Source organism: Beta vulgaris, chromosome 4 (assembly GCF_026745355.1).
Source record: "Beta vulgaris subsp. vulgaris cultivar EL10 chromosome 4, EL10.2, whole genome shotgun sequence".
Lineage (NCBI taxonomy): Eukaryota > Viridiplantae > Streptophyta > Magnoliopsida > Caryophyllales > Amaranthaceae > Beta > Beta vulgaris.
The window spans coordinates 31,980,991-32,003,945 of NC_079205.1; the positions used below are offsets into that span (position 1 = coordinate 31,980,991).

The following is a 22,955-nucleotide window of genomic DNA, read 5'->3' on the forward strand; positions in this document are numbered from 1 at the left end:
TCTTATCCCCAACATGAGCTGGGACCAAACGATCAAGAAGAGCTCTATCCCACCTCCCAAACTCATTCAGAACATCACTGACTTTTAACACCTCACTCCCAGGAGGAGGACTGACAATTTGGCTAATTGGGTATTGAAAAACCCAATTATCATTCCAAAAGCTAATATCTCTACCATTCCCTAGTTGCCAGCGAAGCCTTTTCTTGAATAGCGGCCGAAGAGACATAAGTCTCCTCCATTGCCACGATGCAACAGGAGACACCCTGTGAGCCAAAACATCTTGAGTCTTAAAATATTTTCTTTTAGCCAGACTTACCCACAGATGATCATGAACCTTTAGAAGATGCAAAAGAAGTTTCATCTGAAGAGCAACATTATTAACATTAGCTTTTCGGATGCCCAGTCCGCCATAGTCTTTAGGGAGGCATATCCTATCCCACCCAATCAAGTTAGCTGTCTTATTCATGATATCTTTGTTCCAGAAGAAATTACGATAAGATTTGTCTAAACCTGACAACACAGTTTGAGGAAGATAAAAACTTTGCATTTGATAATTAGCTTTAGTTGCCAAATTAGCCTGAATCAGAACCGTTCTTCCAGCTTGTGAAAGAGAGTTAGCTTTCCATTTAGGGAGCTGGTTCACCACCTTGGTGCTAACCGCTCCAAACGTCTCCTTAGTTACTCGAGAGTCAATAATAGGACACCCCAAATACTCACCCAAAGTGCTGACCTCTGTCATTCCTAATAAAGCAGCAAAGTTACCTTTTGCTAACGGAGGACCATTTGGAGAACATTAATTGGAACACAGATTTATGAAAATTCACCGACCAGACATAGAGCAATATTTATTAAGAATCTGCTTAATCACGACACAACTAGGATCCGAAGCTTTTGCAAAAATCATTGTATCATCAGCAAAAGTGAGAAATGGAACACGGACACCCGATTTTCCAATTGAAACTCCAATAAGTTTATCCCGATGAACATTAGCTGCAGAAAGTTGTCTGGCAAGAAGCTCCGCACACAAAATAAAAAGATAAGGAGACAAAGGGTCTCCTTGACGAATGCCTCTAGATGGGCTAAACCTCTCACCCGGGAGGCCATTGACTAACACCGAAAAAGACGGGGTAGAGATACAACTCCTAATCGAATCCACCCACTTGGAACAAAATCCTAACTTCTTTAAAGAAGTTAATATATACCTCCACTCTAGTCGATCATACGCTTTTTCCATGTCAAGTTTAATTGCAATCCAGCCCTCTACACCCGTTTTCTTCTGGAAGGAGTGAAAAACTTCATGAGCTATTAATATATTATCCTGGATAAAACGATCTGGGACAAAGGCCCCCTGGAGAGGGTGGATAATCTTCCCAAGCACAGATTTAAGACGATTGGTCAAAACTTTAGAGATGACTTTATAGATAGTGGAACAAAGACTAATCGGCCTAAAATGATTCGCAGAAGAAGGGTTTTCAATTTTTGGGATCAGAGCAAGAAAAGTATGATTAATTTCCTTCAGGATATGACCTGAGTGAAAGAAAGCACGCACAGCTCGAATTACAGAGTTTCCAACTAAAGTTCAATATTTCTGAAAGAAAAAAGGAGGATAGCCATCAGGACCAGGCGATTTATCCGGAGCAAGATAAAAAACTGCTGACTTAATTTCTTCAGCTGAGACTTCGACTACAAGAGCCACATTATCATTATCAGAAATAATCGGAGTAAGAAGCTGGAAATCCACCTCCTCATCGAAACCACAGTAAGGATTGGAGACAAATCGTTGCTCAAATTCGTGGGAAATCGCATTTGAAATCTCATTTCGGGCAGAGACAACTTGATCAAGTGCGGTTTTAAAACTTTTAATTTGGTTTATGTTTCTGCGAATCGTTGCATGGGTATGGTAATAACTAGTATTAGCATCCCCCAGATGCAAATAGTTGGTCTTGCTCTTTTGTTTCCAATAATCATGACTAAAAGAAAGCAATTTTTCTCTTTTCTGCAAAATTCGGTCCTGTTGACGGGATAAAGCGGGACATGATGGCGAGGCAAGTAATTGATTTTGAATCCGTTGGAGTTGACCATCAACAACTCGAATTTGCCTAAAAACGTTTCCAACTTGCGATTTATTCCATATTTTAGATTTGTCTTTCAATAATTTGCATTTCTTTGTTAAAATAAACATATGTGACCCTTGAAATTGAGTACACCAGGTTTTTTTGACTAACGTATCAAAACCCTTACGTTGACACCACATTTTTTCGAACCGAAATGGGGGCGCCTTAAAAACCTGATGATTAGAAAGATCTAACGAGACTTGGCAATGGTCTGATGATGTAAATGGGTGGTGAACGAGTTTTGCCTGGGGGAACCAACTAAGCCATAACGGGCTCGCAATACCTCTATCTAACCGTTCTAAAATATTATTTGGACCTGCTCGTTTTTTTCTCCAAGTAAATCGCGAGCCATGGAAGGGGAGATCAATGCAGGGAAGCGATGCTAATAAATAATTCATATTAGAAGCCCGACACATAGAAAAAGGAGCCCCCCTAGCTTATCTTGCTCACATCCTATATCATTAAAATCACCTAGAATAACAAATGGGATAGATAATGAATTGGCAAAATGAATGACTTCCTCCCAGAACTCGGCCTTATGACCATTCTGAGGCGGGGCATACCCGAAGATAATAACAAAATTTAAATTCTCATTAAGCAGAGTAACTGAACAAGCCATAAATCGAGAGCCTTTAGTTAAAACAACAAGATTATAAGGGGATTGAACACTTTCCTTCCAAAAAAGCCAAAGACCACCAGCTAATCCTATTGTAGGAACATAGTCAAAATATGCAAAGCCACATTGATTGGTCGTTAATTGAGTAGGGGGAGCCTTTGACTTAACTTCACAAACCATAAAGATACTAATATGATTACTAGCACAAAAGTCCTTAACATCCGAACATGCATTTTTCTTCAAAGCACCTCTAATATTCCAAAAACCCACAATCATAAAATAACAAAGATAAGAATTATATCCCAGAGCCTAAAAAAAGATCACTAACAGGAACTGTCTAATATAAACATAAGGCTGGAAATTTACAAAAACCAACCACGAACATGCGCTAATACAGATCACTAGAATCCGATTAGTCCCAGCCACATGCCCAACCAAATAGCTTAGCATTCCAGGCCAAAACCAAGACAACTGAAAAGAAACAGAAATATATAGGACTAAAATAGAAATATTCATTGATAACATCAACCAGACGCTAAGAGAACAGCTGGGGAAGGAGGGAGAGAAAACATATGAGAAGCTAATCCTCCTTCTCCACTCAAAAGACGAAGGCAGGAACAACCAAGCTTCCCACAGCATTACAAAAACTTTCCTATTTACAAACCAAAATAACAAAGAGTCTTCTAATGCATACTTATCCCTAAGTCTCCAGCTACACAACCTTCCCATCACATTAAAAAAAACTTCCATTAATTAGCATCTCAAAAAACCATCACCCATCCGATTCTAACCATTATAAACTTACGGTTTAGACCTCTTCAGATCTGAAGAAGCTGAATCGTCCTCATTGTTGCCCTTCCTTCTCTTGGCAGCACTAGATAGAGAAGAGGGTGCCTTGGGAAGCTCCTGCTCAACACCCATGGCATTGATGTGTCTAACAATTGAGCTCTCCGAATCAATAGATTGAAAAGACGTTTCTAGAATAGGCTGAATATCACTTATAGTTTTTTCATCATGAGCAAGAACCATCGTATCATTCTCAACTCCAGAGCCATAAATAGAAACCCCACCATAATTCTGATCAGACAATTGAGCCAAATGACCAAAAGAATTACCTTGACAATAGTTATTCGGGTAGATCACCTGAAGAGGCAAAGGAGAGAGCTCAACATCACCAGCCATCGGTGGAGCAAAGACAGGCCTTGCACCCTCACCATTCTCACAGTGAGAGTAATCAAGCATAGCAGCTTGAAAGCAAGCAGAAGAGGGCAACTGGAGGGGGGCAGCATTGCTAGCAGAATCATCATCAGAGTCACTCACGCATTCATAAACAGGGGGAACAACACACAACACAGCCTTACCTTTACCTTGCCCATAAGCAGGAACAGCAGCAGGCCTAGGAATAAACTGAGAAGGCTCACGAATAACAACACCATGATCCTTACGCTTACCAATAACAGACGCAGACTTAGACAAATGCACAGCAGATTTAGGAAAAGCATTCTTATTTCCAGATTTCTAAAAACTGACTTAGGCTTAGCTTGCACCACATTGGCTTCCACAGCCCTGGTAGCAAGTTGTTCATGCCTTGTAGCCAGCGAGAGGAGCTCAGCCAAATGCTTTTGTTTAGGACTTTTTAGAAGCGAAGCAGTAACCTCCTTCTTAGGAGCATGCAATAAAGGACACGCATCAATAGTATCATCTTCACAACCACAGAAAGAACATCTAGAACTAAAGTCCTCATACCAGATAACATACCCACAAACATGCCCACCAGCACGAACCAACTCAGCATACTCAAGAAGGGGGGCAGAAATATCAACCCGGATACAAGCACGGGTAAAACGAATCTTATTTCTTAACAAAGAATTAGAATCCAGATTAATAAGAACCCCCACGTTGTTAGCAGCAAACAAATTAGCAATTGATTCAAAATTAAGCAACTCAGTAGGAAATCTTGGTATACGAACCCAAAGATCCACCCATTTTATTTCCTCAAGAAAAGGGTCAAAATTTGGTCTCCAAGCTTGCAAAACAAACAAATCACCTTGAACATGCCATGGTCTCTCCGACCACACAAGATACAAATCATTAGGATTAGCAAATTTTAGCAAAATCCAATGATTACCCATATCAAGAAATTCAATATCCCCCTTCACAAATTTCCATTCAGCCTTAGTTCTAGAAATTATAGTACGCACGTCAAGAGGCTCACCCAACATCTTACCAATCAAGCATGATTTAGAAAGCTCCTGGATATCGCGCTGAACCTGAGAGAGCTCATCCACAATGACAGCTTCAGGGAAGGCCGCATCAAAAGGGGGATCCTGATCACCAGCCCCATCAGAGGTGGGTACCTGCATCCCCACACTACTCTCACCAATAACAGGAGCTAACCCAGGTTCAGGAGTAGAAACCTCCTTCACATGGGCAACATTAGAGCCAAGCACAGCTTCTTTAAAGTTCATTAGAAAACTTATAAGGATGGAACAATTAATAAGCAAATAGAGAGAAGAATGAAAGATACTGAAGTTCACAAACTCAGAAAGGGAAGAGATGAAAAGTGTGAGAGAAAAACTAACCCGGAGTACCTTTATATAGGGTCTGAAGATCACACAAACAATAGAAATGCCAACCTTGAATACCTTTGAAAAAATGTAACTTACCATCGCCATAAATGCTAAAGTATCTTTCTGCAAAATTCGTCTGAGTAAATGAAGAACAACACGCCAAAAAATTGCAAGAGAAAAAAACAAAATCCCTCCAGAATTGAATGGCCACACAACAAATGAAAAAAAACCTTTCTCTTAGCACACAAACTCTCTGACTCACAATAAATACACAAACCCTCAAGAGCCAATAGGAAGCCCCCAATCTCGGAGAAAACCCTAGTTCAAGCTTAAAGGACACCGAATGGTGGTACCCAGGCTGTAAATCATCATCAAACGCTACTAACAGTAGCTTTAGAGGAGAACTAACCCTATCAAAGTAGGGTAAAAGCCAATTATGACAACTAATAATCACCCCTATTATAGCCATAACACAGGCTAAAATAGAGTTAATCCAACACGAAAAGATAATTAATCTTGGGGGAAAGAAGCAGAAGGCTATTAATTTGAAATTTCTGAAGGAAGAATAGAGATTACCATAAAGATATGGAAGATTAATCAATTTGGGCGAAAATTCTAGGGTTTCTCGATGGGACTTTGGGGGCTTTTCCTTTTCTCCCTTTCTCTTTCTAGCTTTCTCTCTCATCTCTTATATTTTTTAATGTCTAACAATTGTTAAACGATGGCTAATGCATAAACCATTTTAATTTTATTTATCTCGGATTTTTTTAAAGGACTCCAAACTCACGTGACTACGTGAGTCAAATTCGGGATTCGCCACTGATTTCAAGAAGCTTCTTTTGAAAGCCAACACACAAAGTCTAAAACTCTAAATGGATTAAATAATAGCTAAATAACGTCGACTTCAAAAGACTCAAATAAAACCAAAGTTAATACTATCATATTTTACCACTTGGGCTGGATGCACAACAAAAGGAAAATTTCTAAGAACTTTCTTTCTCCGTCGTCTTTCCCTCCGGGTCCCCAACCTCCGCTGACTACTCCTCAATCCTCATACGGCTTGATATTTTCTTTTCCTTAATCTATAATCCTATACTTCCATACGCAAAAGCTCATCGTTTCGAATTTCCGATTCAGATTTGAGCAAAACAGCGTAAGATCATCGACAAAGCGCAAACATCATCATCAGCAGCGCACGAAAGAGAGGCAGAGATCAAACGATGCAGCGAATTTTCGGTGCTAAGAAGTCCAAAGAGCCTCCTCCTTCAGTTCAAGATGCTTCTGATCGGGTAATTGCACTTTCTTCCCTTTTCATTTCGATTCATTGCTTATTTTTCTGAATTCAATTTGAATTTGGGTTTTGATTTTTGGAATATGTATATTCTGTTAAGATTTAGTTAGGATTGGAGATTCTACTGTTTAATTTCTGGTAACATGCTTTTCTGAATTGATGTGGTTGAAAACTTTTGATGCTTAGAGAACATCGTTTAGTCTGAATTTAGTTATCTTTGAATAATCGAAGCTTGATGTGAATTATGAATGATTTTGTTGCAGAAGTGTAAAATTCTAATGCTATTGCTGTTGTGAGGTTAGAAATTTAGAGTAGCAAATTCGGTGTTAGTCTTAGAAATTTTGTAAACGCTGTGTTATGTGTGCTTTTCAACTGAAGGATTTGGCCTAAAATTAGTGATCTTAGTAGAATGAGATTTTGTGCTGTCAGCTGTGTTGAGCTGCTAAAACTGTCTTGTCAAATTTTGGATCCTAGCCCTTTTTGATGGTACCAAATTTCATTTTTGAGTACCAATAAAAAGGCGTAGTATCAATGCTCTCCTATTCCGACTTGCCCAGAGCTGAGGGTAGCACAGCCGAGGCAGCGACGGGTTCTCTGTCCCTACAGTGATGAAGCGACAGAAGTTTCGAGGATTGAAGAGAAGGTCACGGCAAGACGAGCCATTTAAGCTGTAGTATCAATACGAATTTCATAGTAAATCTGAGAATTTTGAAGTACCAAATTTTTTATAATAGAACTGATGTGCATGATGGGTACTAGGAGAAAGGAAGTATTTCATTCATATTTCAATGAAACTCTGGTAGTACCAAAAACTGTTAGTGACTTAGTATTCCTCGTCCTGACTTATGGAGCAGTTGAAAGAATCTTATAAGATAATGTGCTTCTTATAAGTTATATCCTTCATATGGTAACCCCAACCCAAAATTATAAGAAAATTATGAGAAGATAAACCCTTGCTTTTGAGCCCGTGCCTATTTCTCTGATATTATAGCCTACTTGCTATTTGCCCCCCGTATTTACTGTATACAGCCCTAATTTATACGGTATTTTTTTTCTTTTTACTCCCTCCTCTACTTCTTTTTCCATAACCACCACCATCTAGCCACCACTACCACCACCCCACGACCCCAACTGCCCCCCACCCCATCCCACAGCAACCCCCCCATGCAGTCCCCCCCAACCCCACTCCCCGCAGGCCTCCAACCCCCCAGCTCACCCCACCCCACCAATCGCCTCTCTCCACCCTTCCCCCCTGCCCCCTCGCCCTCCCTCATCTCCTCTCCTTCGTCTCTACCCTTGCCACCACCCACCTTCCCAGCTCCAACCCCCCCCCCCCCCCCCCTTCAAAGTCCCCCATAAAGCGCAGCCCAACCCTACGCAACCCCCCGCCTCCGCGTGCTTCCCCAGGCAGCACCCTTCTCCCCCTTGTGCAGGCCCCCACCCCTTCTTCTTCCTCCTTTTTCTCCCTTCTTCCTCCACTGCAAACTCAAAAAAAAAATTACTATTCATGGTACTTTAAAAGTTTTTTCGGTTTCCAGTGGAACCGACTAATTTTTTCATTTTCACCATGGTAGAACCAAAAAAAGATTTCACTTCCTCCATGGTGGAACCGAATCTGTTTTTCGTTTCCACCGAGACGAAAAATTGGTTATGATCTTGCTAAATAAATTCTAAAATTTTTATATGTTTGAGGTAAAAAGGTACAAATTACGTATAAAAATACGGCGGTGTTTAGTAAATACGGGTCGTAAATAGTAAACCCCTATTATATAAGCCAATTTTTATTTTGAAAGAGTGTCATCCCCGTCAAACAGAATTAATAAATGAGGATATGAGGACCTTTCCATATATACACTTCGATTTTTGTTTTTAACTTAACTGAGCATAAGAAGAAGTTGGTTTACACTTGGACTTTTGTTCGTAAAAATAAAATTCAGCAAAATTATGAGAAAACAGAACTAAACTTAATATGGTTAATAGAAATTTCAGTATATTAAGAGTTACCATTTAACTATCAAGCATTTGCTGGGAATCGCTACACTTGGGGAGTAATTTGAAGATACAAATGAACTTTCTCTATCTTAGTAATCAATAATGTTTCTGTTAGATTTAAAACTGAGAAGTGCAAAGCCGCAGTACGTTCCCTACAAAAAAGTAGCTGCATTAGCAGCAGGATGGATCTTGCATCACAAAATCATAAATAACTTATAAAACCCCTTTTTTGATGAAATATAAACCTACTGTATGTAAAAGTTATTTATGCTTCATAATTACTGAAACCCATATTTCTGTATCTAGTTTTGCTGGTTTGCATGTTGGTTAGATTTTGTTCATGTCTTCATCCGTTTGCAATGTCTCATGAGCATATGTCCTAGCCTCCTAGGACAATCTTTTTGTGGTTATAATGTGATTAACCTATTTGAATGGGTGCTTAACTGTTATGGGTTTCTATATTGCCACCTTGATGTGTTTCACTTACCTGGTGCTAGATCAACCAAAGAGGAGAAAATGTTGATGAGAAGATTAAAAAGCTTGATGCCGAACTAGCTAGATATAAAGAGCAAATTAAAAAGACACGGCCTGGTCCTGCTCAGGAGGCTGTTAAGGCTCGAGCGATGAGGGTCCTCAAACAAAAAAGGATGTATGTCTTTCTTCTTGTCAATTTTGCATTTTGATGCAACTTTTTTTTTGCTATTTTTTTCAGTCACACTTAGTTGTCTCACTTGTCTGAAGCTAAACTACTTGTGATTTATCGAATTTGGGCTCATCATCTTGTTTTTCCTTGTGTTAAGAGTCTTTTTTGCCATGCTACAGTGCAATGTCATTTTTTTGACTTATGGGTGAACGAAAGTATAATTTTTCCTCATCAAGGACACTTCCAACTTCTGTCAATTTGAAACCTGGATTGAACTCTTTGTCTCTATTTAGTTCAATAACATTAACAGTGATGACGAGCATGTATATTAATGTTGACGAAATTTAGAGAGTTCAAGATGCACTCAGCCTAACCTTTAGCTAGCTGTGGGGGAGCTTGTAGATATCAGGGGGAGAGGGGCAAGGTTTGAACTTTTGACACTTGATTATAATAAAAAGGATACCACCATTGTGCCAATTTCCTATCCATGCTTACAAAAAGTATTTTAATCTATAAGTATTAATAATGGAATGTAGAAAGTTTGTGGTGCCCTCCTTCTGCCCCCCAGAAGTTCTAGCTAGTAGCTAGTCAGGACTCAGGGTAGGCTTTTTTCAAGATAATAGTTGTGATTTTGTTTTCGAATTTTTATTGAAAGAGGGTATGTTGCCAGCAAAAATCCAGAAGTTATGACATTGTATTGATGTCTTTATCGCATAGTGTTACATATGTGAATAATTTATCTTCTTAAGGTTAGCCTACTTTAAACATAGCGAGCTTTGATGATCTTTAATCATAACAGCAATATAAAGATTGGTGTTAACAGTAACTTGTGTTATGTTGAGGCTGTGATAAATTTGTTGTCTGCTTCTGAGATTGTTCTAAGATGTGTGAGATGACTGAGATCAGAGGTGACATGGTCCTGAGGCCCGCATTAGGTGGATTATGTGTAAGGCTAGACCTTGGTTTAACATTGCTGCTTACTAGGATGTAATCGGTCATCAAATCTGGTTAAAGGCTTGTTTTGGTTCCTTTTGTTCTTAAGGGTGGTGCTCTTGATTCAGGTTTAGGCTGAGTTCCTGTGTTAGGTGGCATATTTTGCCTTCTGTTATAAGCATAAAAAGATCCGTTTGTTTGCATGCTCTTGGTTTTAAAAGGTCTAGGAGTCTAGCATCTCTCATGCAGTTTTGCGTCCTGGCGATTGCTTTACATGATTAATGGCAGTCTGCGGGTCGAGTCGGCCAATCTTGGTTGCCTTTAATTAAGATTGTTTCTGGTGTGTTTTCTGTGATCTTTTCTGTCTGGTGTACATTGTATACAATTATTCCCTACCAAAGAAGAAGGAAAAGGAAACTTGTCTGGAAGTATTTGCACACCTGTTTTGTTGTCAATTCTTGTTATGATTTATAGTTTTGCCAAAGTCAACCCTGAAATTCTCCTTTGGACCAACCATTAGGGGTGTAAGTGGATTGGATTGGATTAGACTTTGCCAAATCCAAATCCAATCCAAAGTTTTTGTACTCGAGAAATTGAATCCAAATCTAATCCAAACTTTTTTGAGCCAAATCCAGTACGAATTCTTTTTCTTGAGTCCGGACCCAGTCCAGTCAAGTCTTCTTACTGTATGATATATTAATTATTTTGCCGATTGAGATTCACAATATTTTCTCATGATTGAATGATTGAAATTTGAAAAATTGGACTCATTACATCTATTCCATAAAGTAAGTTACATACATCTTTAAAGTTTAAGAAAATGCAAATTGCAAAAATACAAAAGGTCTTAAAAAGTGAAAGTAATTTTTGCCTTTTCAATTTTCACCTCACTTTGGACTTTTGGCAGGTAAGTGAAAATTTTTGGCCCAGATAAAAAAATTAGCGGGAATGTTAAGAACTTAAGAAGTCCAAAATTTCAAAAGAAAGATGAAGAAGAATATTTTTTGAGTCATTGAATATTAAGAATATTTAATATATTGTACGCTAAAATATTTTGTGGACTGGATTGACTTATTGGACTCTCAAGGGGTGAGTCCAATCCAGCCCAAAAATATTTGGACTCGAAAATTTGAGTTCGAGTCCAGTCCAAACATTTTACGTCCGAAAAATTTGGAGTGGACTGGATTGGACTTTGTACTTTTCGCAGTTCACTTATACCCCTACCTATCATCCAATGTGACTCTTCGATTTGTAAAAACTGATGATGCTAAGTTAGATACTTTAAGTTTTGCATTCTATTGCACGTGCATATTATGGTGTTTAGTCACTGATGTATGTCTGATCTTGTTTTCTGTATTGTGGACAGGTATGAAGGGCAGCGTGATATGCTCTATAACCAAACATTCAATCTTGACCAAGTTTCATTTGCTGCAGAGGGTATCAAGGATGCTCAGCAAACTGTGAGTATTAAAAACTTGACATGATCGATCATAGTGGTCTCGCTTTTTGCATCCTGTCTATGTTTGTTTGCTACCAAAGTCCAATTTGATGTAAGTCTACTTTCTTAGTGAAGTTGACTGCTTTGACACAAGCTACTTAAGTCTGAAGCTTATGGAAGTTGCACTTTGTGTTGAACTTGGAAGTTACAGTTACATGTCACTCCATACATGTGGCCCTGTTTCTTGAAGACCTTTTTAATCCGTTATTAAAAAATTGTTGCTGATTGGACATGGTGGCATATGCCAAAGAAGGTTGCCAATAACATCGAACATGAAGTTTGAGTGTCATTGTCAATGGTTTTTTTTGTCTCAACTATCTATTACGATGATAGTAGTAGCAGATTATTCTGCATGGACTTTAAAAATATTTTCTTGTCTATTAGGAATCTTTGGCCAATCAAGCCTGGTTTTTTTCAGGATCCGTTATACATTTTGGCGTTTAAGATTCGTTGAGAATGGCATCTCATGCTTCATTAAGTCAACTACTTTTTACTGTATTGGCAAGCTGCGTTTAGACTATTTACCATGGAAATATTTGCTTGTCTTGGTAGCATTTTACAGGGCCTGGTTCAAGTCAGTTGAAGTGTACCATGTTTGGATTATTCTGCCTACCTCATCGGAGGTAGATCACTATCGTCGATGAATCCCATATTTGTTTTTATCTATGTCCATATGTGGTTGTATGCTGTATGCGTTTGGAACATTTCTTTTTATTATTTTTTGGCATGACAGTATATGTTAAAGGCTCTGACATTGTTTTTTTGTTGGTTCATGACAGTATATTATTTTTGCTGAGTGCGACTGAAGATTTGTCTCGTTGAATTACATCTGATGTATTTTTCCTTTGTTTCTCTTCAGATGTCGGCGATGAAAGCTGCAAATAAGGACTTAAAAGGAATGATGAAAACAGTAAAAATTCAAGAAATAGATGTTAGTCGATTATATATCTGTATCTCTCCCTTCACCTATGAAGTTATACTGGTAGTTCCAGTGCTGCATGGCTGCTGATTGATTTAATTTTATGTAGAATATGCAAGATGAAATGATGGACTTGATGGATATGAGTAATGAGATTCAAGAGTCCCTTGGAAGAAGCTATAATGTGCCTGATGACATTGATGAGGATGACCTGATGGGTGGTAGGCTCTTAAGTTTTACAACAATATACGTTTAGAAATGCTATTATAGGAATTTTCTATGCTGATCATCTCGTCTTTTGTACTGTTTCATTATAAGCAGAGCTCGATGCTCTGGAATTAGACATGGAATCAGAGAGTCAGGGTGTTCCTTCATATCTTCAGTCTGAACCTGATGTGGAGGAAGAGCTCAACTTGCCACCAGCACCTACTAGGCCTACAGCAGTGCCACCAGGAAGAGCCAATGTTCAGGTATAGTACTCAATAGTCTGCATCTGGTTCTGTGAAGGATTTTTTCAGTGCGTGAGAATGTTATTAAGAAAGTTTTTTGGGCTGAATATTTTCGCTCTCATAGTTGTTATCTACTTCTGCATTTGAATGTTGCTGCTGTCTGGGCTTATTGGAAACTTAAGTCCACTAAATTCTAGATTTGCTTTGCATGTGAGTTGATCACAGGTCTTGTTATATTTACAGAATAGAAATTCAAAAAAAATTCTCAGTTGCTCATGTTGTATGTGAGCAATGCGCATGAAAATCTAGTGGTCCAAAATGGACTTATAATGAGAATTGTAGATCCAGAATAATTCTGTACTGCTAGATTGCCATAAAATTCTCCAAAGAGAAATTAGTCAATCTTGCTCGTTTACTAGAATGTTAGTTTGGAATTTTATTTGTTTAAAAAAAATCAATCATATTTGTCTCTTTCTTATACAGTCGGAGGATGATCTGGGCTTGCCTGCTGTACCCCGTGCATCCCTTCGTAGTTGAGGGATGTAGCTAGTTTGAAGTGGCTTGTCGATTTACTGAGCTGGCTTGATTCAGTCTTCATAACTCATTGTGCAGGATATTATTAATTTAAAAATTCTGTTGCGCTCTAATTTTTCTGGGGTCTTTGTCTTTTGGGAGGACTGTTGGGGGATGGGGGTGTTGAAATGTATGGAGATGTATTTTACGGTTTGGTTGGTAATAAGTTGTACCAGTCTACAATTTCACACTTGAAAAGGAATATATAGAGAATGAAAATTATTCTTGATGTAATTCGACTGTTTTTCGTGCTCAAATGCGTAGTGCATTTACGTTGTACCTGCAACTATATTTTATCTGCAACTTGAGAATCCTTTTAACTCTAAAGGGGGCGTTTGTTCAAATAGAGGAGTGGAAAGGATGGAATCAAGTAGAGGGGAGAAATGGTAATAATAATTGTTTCTTTTAATAGGTGTTTGGTTTAACAATGGAAATGAATCACTTGTAAAGGAATGGAAATGATTTTGTTATTCTAATTTGGAAGATAACATGTTGAGGATTTGGGTTACCATCAAGTAAGGGTAATGGTTTACCCATTATCCAAACCTAACAAAGAGTAATGGATTCAGATTATTAAATCCGTTTTCAAGTCTTAAAAAAGTTCAAACAAATAAGGCCAAGTTGTAGCGGAAGTTGTGATAAATGTGCTTCTGTGCATGTGAGCTCCTACACTTATGGCAGTAAGAGCTTGTCTAGTGATGAGTAATAATGTTATGATATGTTTGGATAGCAAGATTTCATTTCAAATTCTGGATTTGGATGAAATTAATTGTTTGGATGGCATGGAATTTGAAATTATGGAATTTGTCCAAATCCTTATCAAAAGCGTATATTAGTAGAATTTGAAATTCAAACTATTATCTTGTCATTTGAAATTCTCTACTCATACATATCCAACTCCATGAGTATCTAATCCCAACATCACTCATTTCTCTCTCCTCCATCAAACCCCCATTTATATCTCCTCTATCAAACCCCTTTTACAAAACAGTGATTAGAAATTGAAATACAAACTTTAAATTTCATATTTCAATTCCATTATTTGAAATAAAATACAACTTTCGAAACACTACCTTAATGTAGTTGAAATTTGACCTAATTTGGAAAAAAAAATCCAAATCCAGGGTAAAATAAAGTGAGCTGGACTGTAAATATTTCAGTTTGATCCAATTCGTTGATCTTTATCCTCATCTAATTACAAACTTTATATTAAGCTAAAAAAATTTTTATACTGATAAAGAGAAGAATTATGTCCAAATTTTAAGTCTCACAGTTTCTTAGTCTGACATTAGCGGTTCAAGTTTTTCAAGAAGGGGGGAGAATATCAAGTTAAATATACTTACCAAGGAATTGACATTTATCATCTCTTTAGCATGTGTCCTAATTTTTATATACTTCCTCCATTTCAAAATAGATGCCACATTGTTATTAAAACGGACTCATAGGCAAAATTTCCTAAGCATGTTTAAGTAGTATAAAGTTAGGTTGATTAATTGTAGTGGTCCCCATGTGAAAAGGAGGGAAAAAAAAAGAGTTGGAGACCACATGTAAATAGCCCGCCAGGTTTGGGGAAAAAAAGGGGACGAAATTTTTTCCCCCTCCATTTTTGGAAGTACAACCACCTTTTCAACATTCACCTTTTAAACATTCACCTTTTCAACATAACTTAAAATTTTGGCTTCCCTCTAAAATTTGAAAGCACTTAAACTTATGTTAAAATTACCACCAAATCCATGTTTTCCCTATTTAAGGGTTACAGACATTCCCCAAAAAAATCAGTTCTTCCTACCAACCATAATGCTTACATAAGGCAGATAACATTCTCCCAAAAACATCTTCACTGCACACACGCAGCACTATATAAACCAACCAAACACTAAGGCAAAAAAAAAAAAATGTTTGTCAATCTCATCATCATTTGCTGCATCTGGACAAAATGGATTCAGCACAGGAAATCTACAATCATGTTGTTGATGAAGAGGACTTGGATGAGTACTACCTACAACTACTTGAAGAGATGGTGCCCAACTTCGACTCTCAAATCTCCTCTGAACCAGAATCTGATACACAACAACAAAACAAAAGAAGACAGCACAAAAGTAAAGCTATAGATGAATTGTTAGCTATGGAAAAGAAAGGAACATTACCATATGGTGCTATGAAGAAGACAGCACAGAAGTACAGTGTTTCAAGATACACAATAGAGAGATTATGGAAAAGAGCATGCAAACAAAGAGCTAAGGGTGATGTCATTGATGTCAGGTCAAGAAAAAAGGGAACTGTGGGGAGGAGAGCAAAGGAATATACTGGGGAGTTCCTCCAATCAGTGCCCCTAAATTTATGCACTTCAGTTAGATGCTTTGCAGGGGTACTGAAAGTGTCTCCTTCAGCAGTTTATAGACTGCTCAAAAAGGGGAAGCTTAGAAGACATATAAGTAGTAACCGTCCAAGTTTGACAGAGACTCACAAATTGGAGAGAATGAAGTGGGTGCTATCCCACATTCTGCCTGGCACACCCACTGAACAAGCACAGTTTATAGACATGGAGAACATAATACACATTAATGAGAAATGGTTCTACTTGAACCCAGATACAAGGAGATTTTATTTATTTCCAAGGGAAGATGATGCATATAGATGTTGCCAATAAAAGAGATTCAAGATTAAAGCCATGCTTATGGGGGTGACATCAAAACCAATTTATGATGCTCAAGGTAATCTGATTCATGATGGCAAGTTTGGTATCTTTCCTTTTGTAGAGAGGGTGGCAGCAAAAAGGAATAGCAAAAATAGAGATAAGGACACTATAGAAACCAAGGCTATAGAGAAGATCACTTCGAAGGTCATCAGGGACATGATTATACAACATGTACTCCCAGCTATAATGAGTAAATGGCCTGTTGGTCTGTCCAAGGAAATATTCATCCAACAGGACAATGCTAGGCCTCACATACAAGGAAATGATGAGGCATTCAAGGCAGCAGCCACTCAGAATGGGTTCAACATCAAGCTCATTCAACAGCCAGCTCAGTCCCCAGATTTAAATGTTCTTGATTTAATTAGGGTTTTTTTAGAGCCATACAAGCTTTAATGTATCAAACTTTTCCTAAGAACATAGATGAGCTCATTGAAAATGTGCAAGATGCATATGACAAATTTGATCCTAGTGTTATGAAATACACATGGTTACAATTACAGTGGATTATGGTTGAGATCCTAAAGGTTAAAGGAGGTAATAATTACAAGAACCCTCATCATGGAAAAGCAAGATTAGAAAGTTGGATCTTCTCCCCAAAAATGTCCAATGTGATCAAGTTATTGTGGATGAAGCTGTGCAATATTTGAATGATAAGTTACCAAATGAAATTGAAGAACTTGAGTACTTTGACAATAATGAGGGGGTTATTGATGAAGAGAAAAGTGAAAGGTATGTTTGCTTTTTTTGTGAAGAAAACAGTTTTTTGGAAGAAGATCAATGTGGGTGAATTTTGTATGCAGGTTTTTGAAAAGCAATTGATGGTTACATTGTTTGAAAGATGTTTTTTTTTTTAGGTAAATACATAGTCATCACATTGAAGTAGGAACTTTTGTTAAACAACAAACCAAGCCTAAAGCTGTCTAAATGTAGTGGAGGAATGTAGGTTTGTAAGTTTTAGGCTTATTCTATTTACAGTTGTGTTTCTTATTTACATCATTTTAATTGTTTCTTTAAGTTTTAGGGACTGAGGCATGTATGAAGTAGCAAAGAACCACATTCACAATCAATCATGTTAAGACATCATTTGACCTTCTAAAATCCATCAGGGAAACTTTTAACTTATAAAGGAGATCAATTCATTCACACCTCAAGGCACAATACCGAGCAAATCATTGACTCACTTGAAGTTATTGGTGAGTCCTTCATCATATGGATTAGGAAGTGATTTAAAAAAAAAGGGGGACTCAATATATAACAACAAACCAATGAACAACAAAAGTGCTTTCTCTATTCATAACTCATCATTAATCAAAATTGACATCACCCTTAAACTCTAAGTCAAGCTCAATAGAACCCATAATCAACCAATACAACCAACAACTTCCAACAACACAAGCATCCAACCAATGTATTAGAATCATAAGGACTCAACATAATCCAACATAATCCAAGCTTATCCAACAGCAACCCAAAGATTGAACATCACCAACAGAAAGATTTAACATCACCAAAAGATTGAACATCACCCACAGAAGCATAAAATCCATAAGCATTAAAATAGAAGAACACAAACCAACATTAGCATTAAAACAGAAGAACACAAACAGACAGAAGAACACAAAATCCATAAGCATTAAAACAGAAGAACATAATCCAGCCTAATCCAACATAAACCAAGCTTATCCAACACAAACCAGCAGCAAATATTGACATGCAAAAAAACCAAATTAAATAAAGATAACAAAGGGACAGTAGGCAAACCTCCCTTACAAGAATTTTTGTTAAATTCACCACCACCAATCACTATCCCCCTCCTCTTTGAACCAGATTTGAGGTAGGATTTTGTCCCACTTCCACCACTTTCCTTAAAAGAACCCACCTTAGCCTTTCATTTCGGCTATATGAATAATAATTCATCTCAGAGTCCATACAAGGAAGAGCACAAACAGTAATGCATTCAGAACTAGGGTTTTTAGAGACAGAGAGTGGGGGTTTCATGGGAGTTTTGAAAACCACTTTTTCTTTTACTTCTTTCAGCCGAACTCACCAGATCTATCACTTCGTCTTTCACAATTTCATCTTCTTCAGAGGATGAGGACTCACTTGGTAAATCATCAGGAAACCAAGGTTGCTTCATGTCCTTGATACCATCAAGGACAACACCCAAAGCTTTGCAACCTTGCGGACCCATACACTTCTCAGCAACCCCTGATTCGTAAAGCCTACGGGGCCAAGGAGAACCATTTTTAATAGATTTCATGACGTCATAGATGAACATCGCCTCTCAATCATCTGTAGTTTTAAAATGTGCATCAATCAAAGGTTCCAAATTGATTGCGAAAACCATTTCTAAAGAAGGGTTTTGCAAAATTTCAAAGAACAGAGACAAAAACGAAGAAGAGGAGAGAGAGCAAAGATCTGAAGAATTCGTGTTTAAGGAGAGAGAGTAGATCTGGAAAAATGAGGGAGATGAACAGAAAAGAGGGACGTTAAGAGAGATGAGGGAGATGAGAAGATGAGCAGTTATGATGAATGATGATGCAGAACCCTAGGTTAGATGAATATGTATGGGTGGGAATTTAATTGGGGTAGTTGGGAGGTCAGAAAAATTGGTGGGAATCATTAGTTTTAGGTTAGATTTTGTTAGGATTGATCAGATTAAAAGTAGATTAATGTACTTAAAACAAGTTAGTAAGGGTAAAATGGTAAAAGTATAAGGCAAAAGTTACTAAATAAGGAAAAAAAACATTGTTGCATCTATTTTGAAACATCCAAAAATAGACAATGTGGCATCTATTTTGAAACGGAGGAAGTATATCAAATTCCTTTGTTCATTAATATGGGCACCATTTTGAGACAATTGAAAAAGTAATGATGTATGAGAGATAGGGATGGCAATGGGATGGGGCTGAGATCAGGTTCTTTTGGACCTAGACTCGGACCCGTTTATTTTTTACAGACCCGACCCGCCCTAGATCCGTTGGGTGTAGATTTTTCAGATCCAGACCCAGATTTGTTGGATCTAGCGAGTTCACAGGTCCCAACTTGGTCTTAAATAGGTTTTTCTTAATTTTAAGTATTCATCATATTTTTGAATATATGTAATTAAAAAAATTTCGTCCTAATATACATAGTTCTTGCATCCACGCTTAAAACATTATCTAAACAGATTTTTTAAAAATAAATCATGAAATCTTAAAATGTTACAACTTACAAGACTTAGATGGAGTTACAACACTAACGAGTTCACAAAATCACAACTCATAAAACCTTAGAATTTAGGTAAAATTTTTTTTCTAAAATGTAGATGGGTCTGCAAGTCGGGTCTGGGTTTAGCATGTATGAACCTGGAACTAGACCCGACCCCGGACCCAATGGGTCTAAAATTCTGGACCCAAACCCTTATAAATGGTTCGGGTTCTCGCGAGTCTGGATCGGGCTCAGGACCCATTGCCATCTCTAATGAGAGACAATTGGGTTTCCAATACCATCTAATGATTAAAAATAAATGTCCATAAAAAGTAAATGTAGTGATTAACAAAATAATTGAAGAAATATACATCTAATACACAGTATACGTGTCATATGCTATAAGTAGTAAGTCTTGTGCAGGACCGCCTCATAATTAAATTATTGTTAGATATATCACTTTTTAAGTTAGAGCTTAAAGAGTTCATTTTTTAATGTAAAAGAGGTAACTTTTTACTCTAAAAGGATCACTTCTATTACAAGTGACCCTTTTATGGTCAAAATAAAAACAATCATTATTGATCCGTAATTACTATAAATCGATTTTATATAAAATTTTCTATGTAAATTTATTTTGTCCTCAGGTAGCTCTATATATCATTCTAGTTAGTCCTTTAATAATGGTTATTTTACCTTCGATTAATAGTTTACCCCACCCAATAATCCAACTCATGTGAAGTGGGTCCCTTGACTAAATATCACACTACCAATGTATCACACTCTCTTCTTCATATTAATATGATGTGAGACCGTCCCTTCTCTTGCTCAAATAGTTTATTATCTTTACTTTTAGAAAAAAGGTTGTTGTCCAAAGTGTTGGGTGCCGAATAGGAGGTAGATATTTGTTTTCCCTTAAAAAATATACCATGGTTAGTTATGTGTAATTATGAACAATATACAAAATTTTGGATGTTTAACAAGAAAACAACTAGTTTGTAGGCCCGGGCTATGCTCCGGGTACTTATATTTTTCATCTATTAATAATTTAATTTTAAAATGATTACACCATATTATCACTTGGTGCAGTGTTAAATGTATCTTAATTATTATTAATTATTAGGTCATTTGGTCCTTTGAACTTCATCCCCTAATTCGTATTCTCGAAGAACAACAATAAGATTTGATTAGCATCAAGAATAATTTGTAATGCTAGAGGACTCTAACGATCATGGTGAATTTTGAAAGGAGAGATGGAGCAAGGGGATGACTGTAAAAAAGAAATCAAATAAAAAAAATAAACTTGATGGCTAGAAGTGGGCATTAACTGCCACATTACTAATTACAACACATATCTATAGTTTTGTGAAAACATGAATCAGAAAAAGATGTTAGATTAGATGGTAAATATTTGAAAATCTTACTTGAGGTCAGGGGTTCGAGCCCAGGTTTCGGCATATATACTTTTTGAAATAATGATCACTTGACTTATTGTTGATAAAGACACATGGCAAAATTCTAGTGGTAGATTGAGGGTGTCACATGGCGCATATGCGTTGTCAAGTAAGCACGCCTTTAATATATTTATATAGATGGGTGCGAAAATATTGTTTATGAATATACAAAAGAACTTATGGATGCAATGAATACAAAATAGATTATCGAATATGGATGTGCAAACATAGATAAGGGATGCGAAAAATAGTTTTTAAATGTACAAATATATATTTTGGATGTACAAAAGACTAATTAATGTACAAGATACAAATTGACTATTGATGTGCAAAGATGTATAAAATTTTGATGTACGAACATAGTTTTTGGACATATAATTAAATATTTTGGATGTACAAAAAGACTTATAGATGTACAAAAAAATAATTAGATTATCGATGTGCAAACATAATTTTTGGATATAAGACATACTTTTTGGATTATATTATAACGTGATTTTTGGATGTACAAACATATTGTTTAAATTTACAAACATAGTTTGAAATGTATAAACATATATTATCGATGTAAAACAATTAATTTTTGATGTACAAACATAGTATTTTGTTTATAGAATAGCTACCAATATACTATAAAAATACTAACTAGCTAGAGATTGACGATAGTATATACCAAGCAAGGCTTGGCCTAATGATAAAGGTTTGACATCATGACTTTAAGGTTATGAGATCAAATCCCACTAGGGACTCTTTGGGGGTGAGATTTCCCTTAATACCCCCTCCCTCCCTCCAAGGAGCCTTCAGCAGGTTATGTACAAACCTGGCTGGTTATACCTATGCGAGGTGTCGAGCCTTCAGCAGGTTATGTACAAACCTGGCTGGTTATACCTATGCGAGGTAGTGTCACTTCGGCAGAGTCCTTCATCTTACCAACTTAAAAAAAATAGATTGACGATAGTATATTGTTAAGGGTAAAAGAGGCTTTTCTTCTCCTGTTTAGCACTGAGAAATTTGTAGAATAGTCGACTCTTTTCTTTATTCTATCTACCTAAAAAGCCTACACACCTCCCCTATCTTTACTGTATATGCATGGTGAAACCTAACTAGTGATGTCAAGGGGTAGGATCTTGAGCGGATGCTCTAGAATCTGGAGCGGATCCTCTATGCTCCAGATCCAGATTCTTTTTTTTCAGTTTAGGATCCAGATCCTATGGTCCGCCAGGTAATAAAATGGAGGACCCAAATCTAGATTCAATGTATCCTGCGAATCCGGATCCAAAATGGATTACGGATCCTTTTTTCAATGATCCTAATTTTGACAATAATTAAAGAAGAGAGGGAGTGAAGAGAGAGAATATAGGAGAGTTGGGGACTTGGCATGACTTGAGCTAAGAGAATTAGGTTTTGAGGACTTTTTGGATTTTAAGTTTTAAGATTAATTATATTTTATAAATAAATTTTTATAAAACGGGTAAACAAATCTGGGTTTAGGTATAATTTAGGACCCGGTCCAGATCTATTTTTTAAACTACGATGCATATCCTACACGGATCCGTCGGATCCAAAATTTAAGGATCCATATCCACTAAAAATGGATTTGGATTCACAGATCCGGGTAGAGTGCATCACCCACTAATATCTCTGAACCTAAATGGAAAATTAATTGAAGATAAAGGGAGAACTTTCTCTATATTGTTTTTTGTCTTTCATACTTTCATTGTGCTCGTCTGCTAATGCACTTCTTTGCTCTTAAATATCTTTCACTACATATTAGTAAAAATTATAATGTTTGGATATTAAGGATTTTTATTTTATTTTTACCACCTATCTGTAAAGTCAAGACGAACCCGACGAAGTTTCAATTTCTTGAGATACCACTTAGGCAATCCAATAACTTTGCAAACATGAATATCTATAACCTTTCTGGAATCTTGCAAATTTTCAATAACTTTCTGTAATGTGGTTCGGAAACCAAACTTTATATCTTTGGAGAAACATCCTCCAATTCAAAGGAATCTC

General features: G+C 37.0%; 1 protein-coding gene across 1 annotated transcript; it reads left to right on the top strand.

Moving 5' to 3' along the window:
- The first annotated feature begins 6,245 nt into the window (after nt 1-6,245).
- LOC104907805 (vacuolar protein sorting-associated protein 60.2) lies at nt 6,246-13,832 on the top strand. The gene is made up of 7 exons (XM_010696801.4): nt 6,246-6,589; nt 9,081-9,232; nt 11,526-11,619; nt 12,517-12,588; nt 12,686-12,797; nt 12,898-13,046; nt 13,509-13,832. Exons 1-7 carry the CDS (start codon nt 6,521-6,523, stop codon nt 13,560-13,562), a joined length of 702 nt encoding a protein of 233 aa, XP_010695103.1. The 5' UTR covers nt 6,246-6,520; the 3' UTR covers nt 13,563-13,832.
- Nucleotides 13,833-22,955: the final 9,123 nt, after the last annotated feature.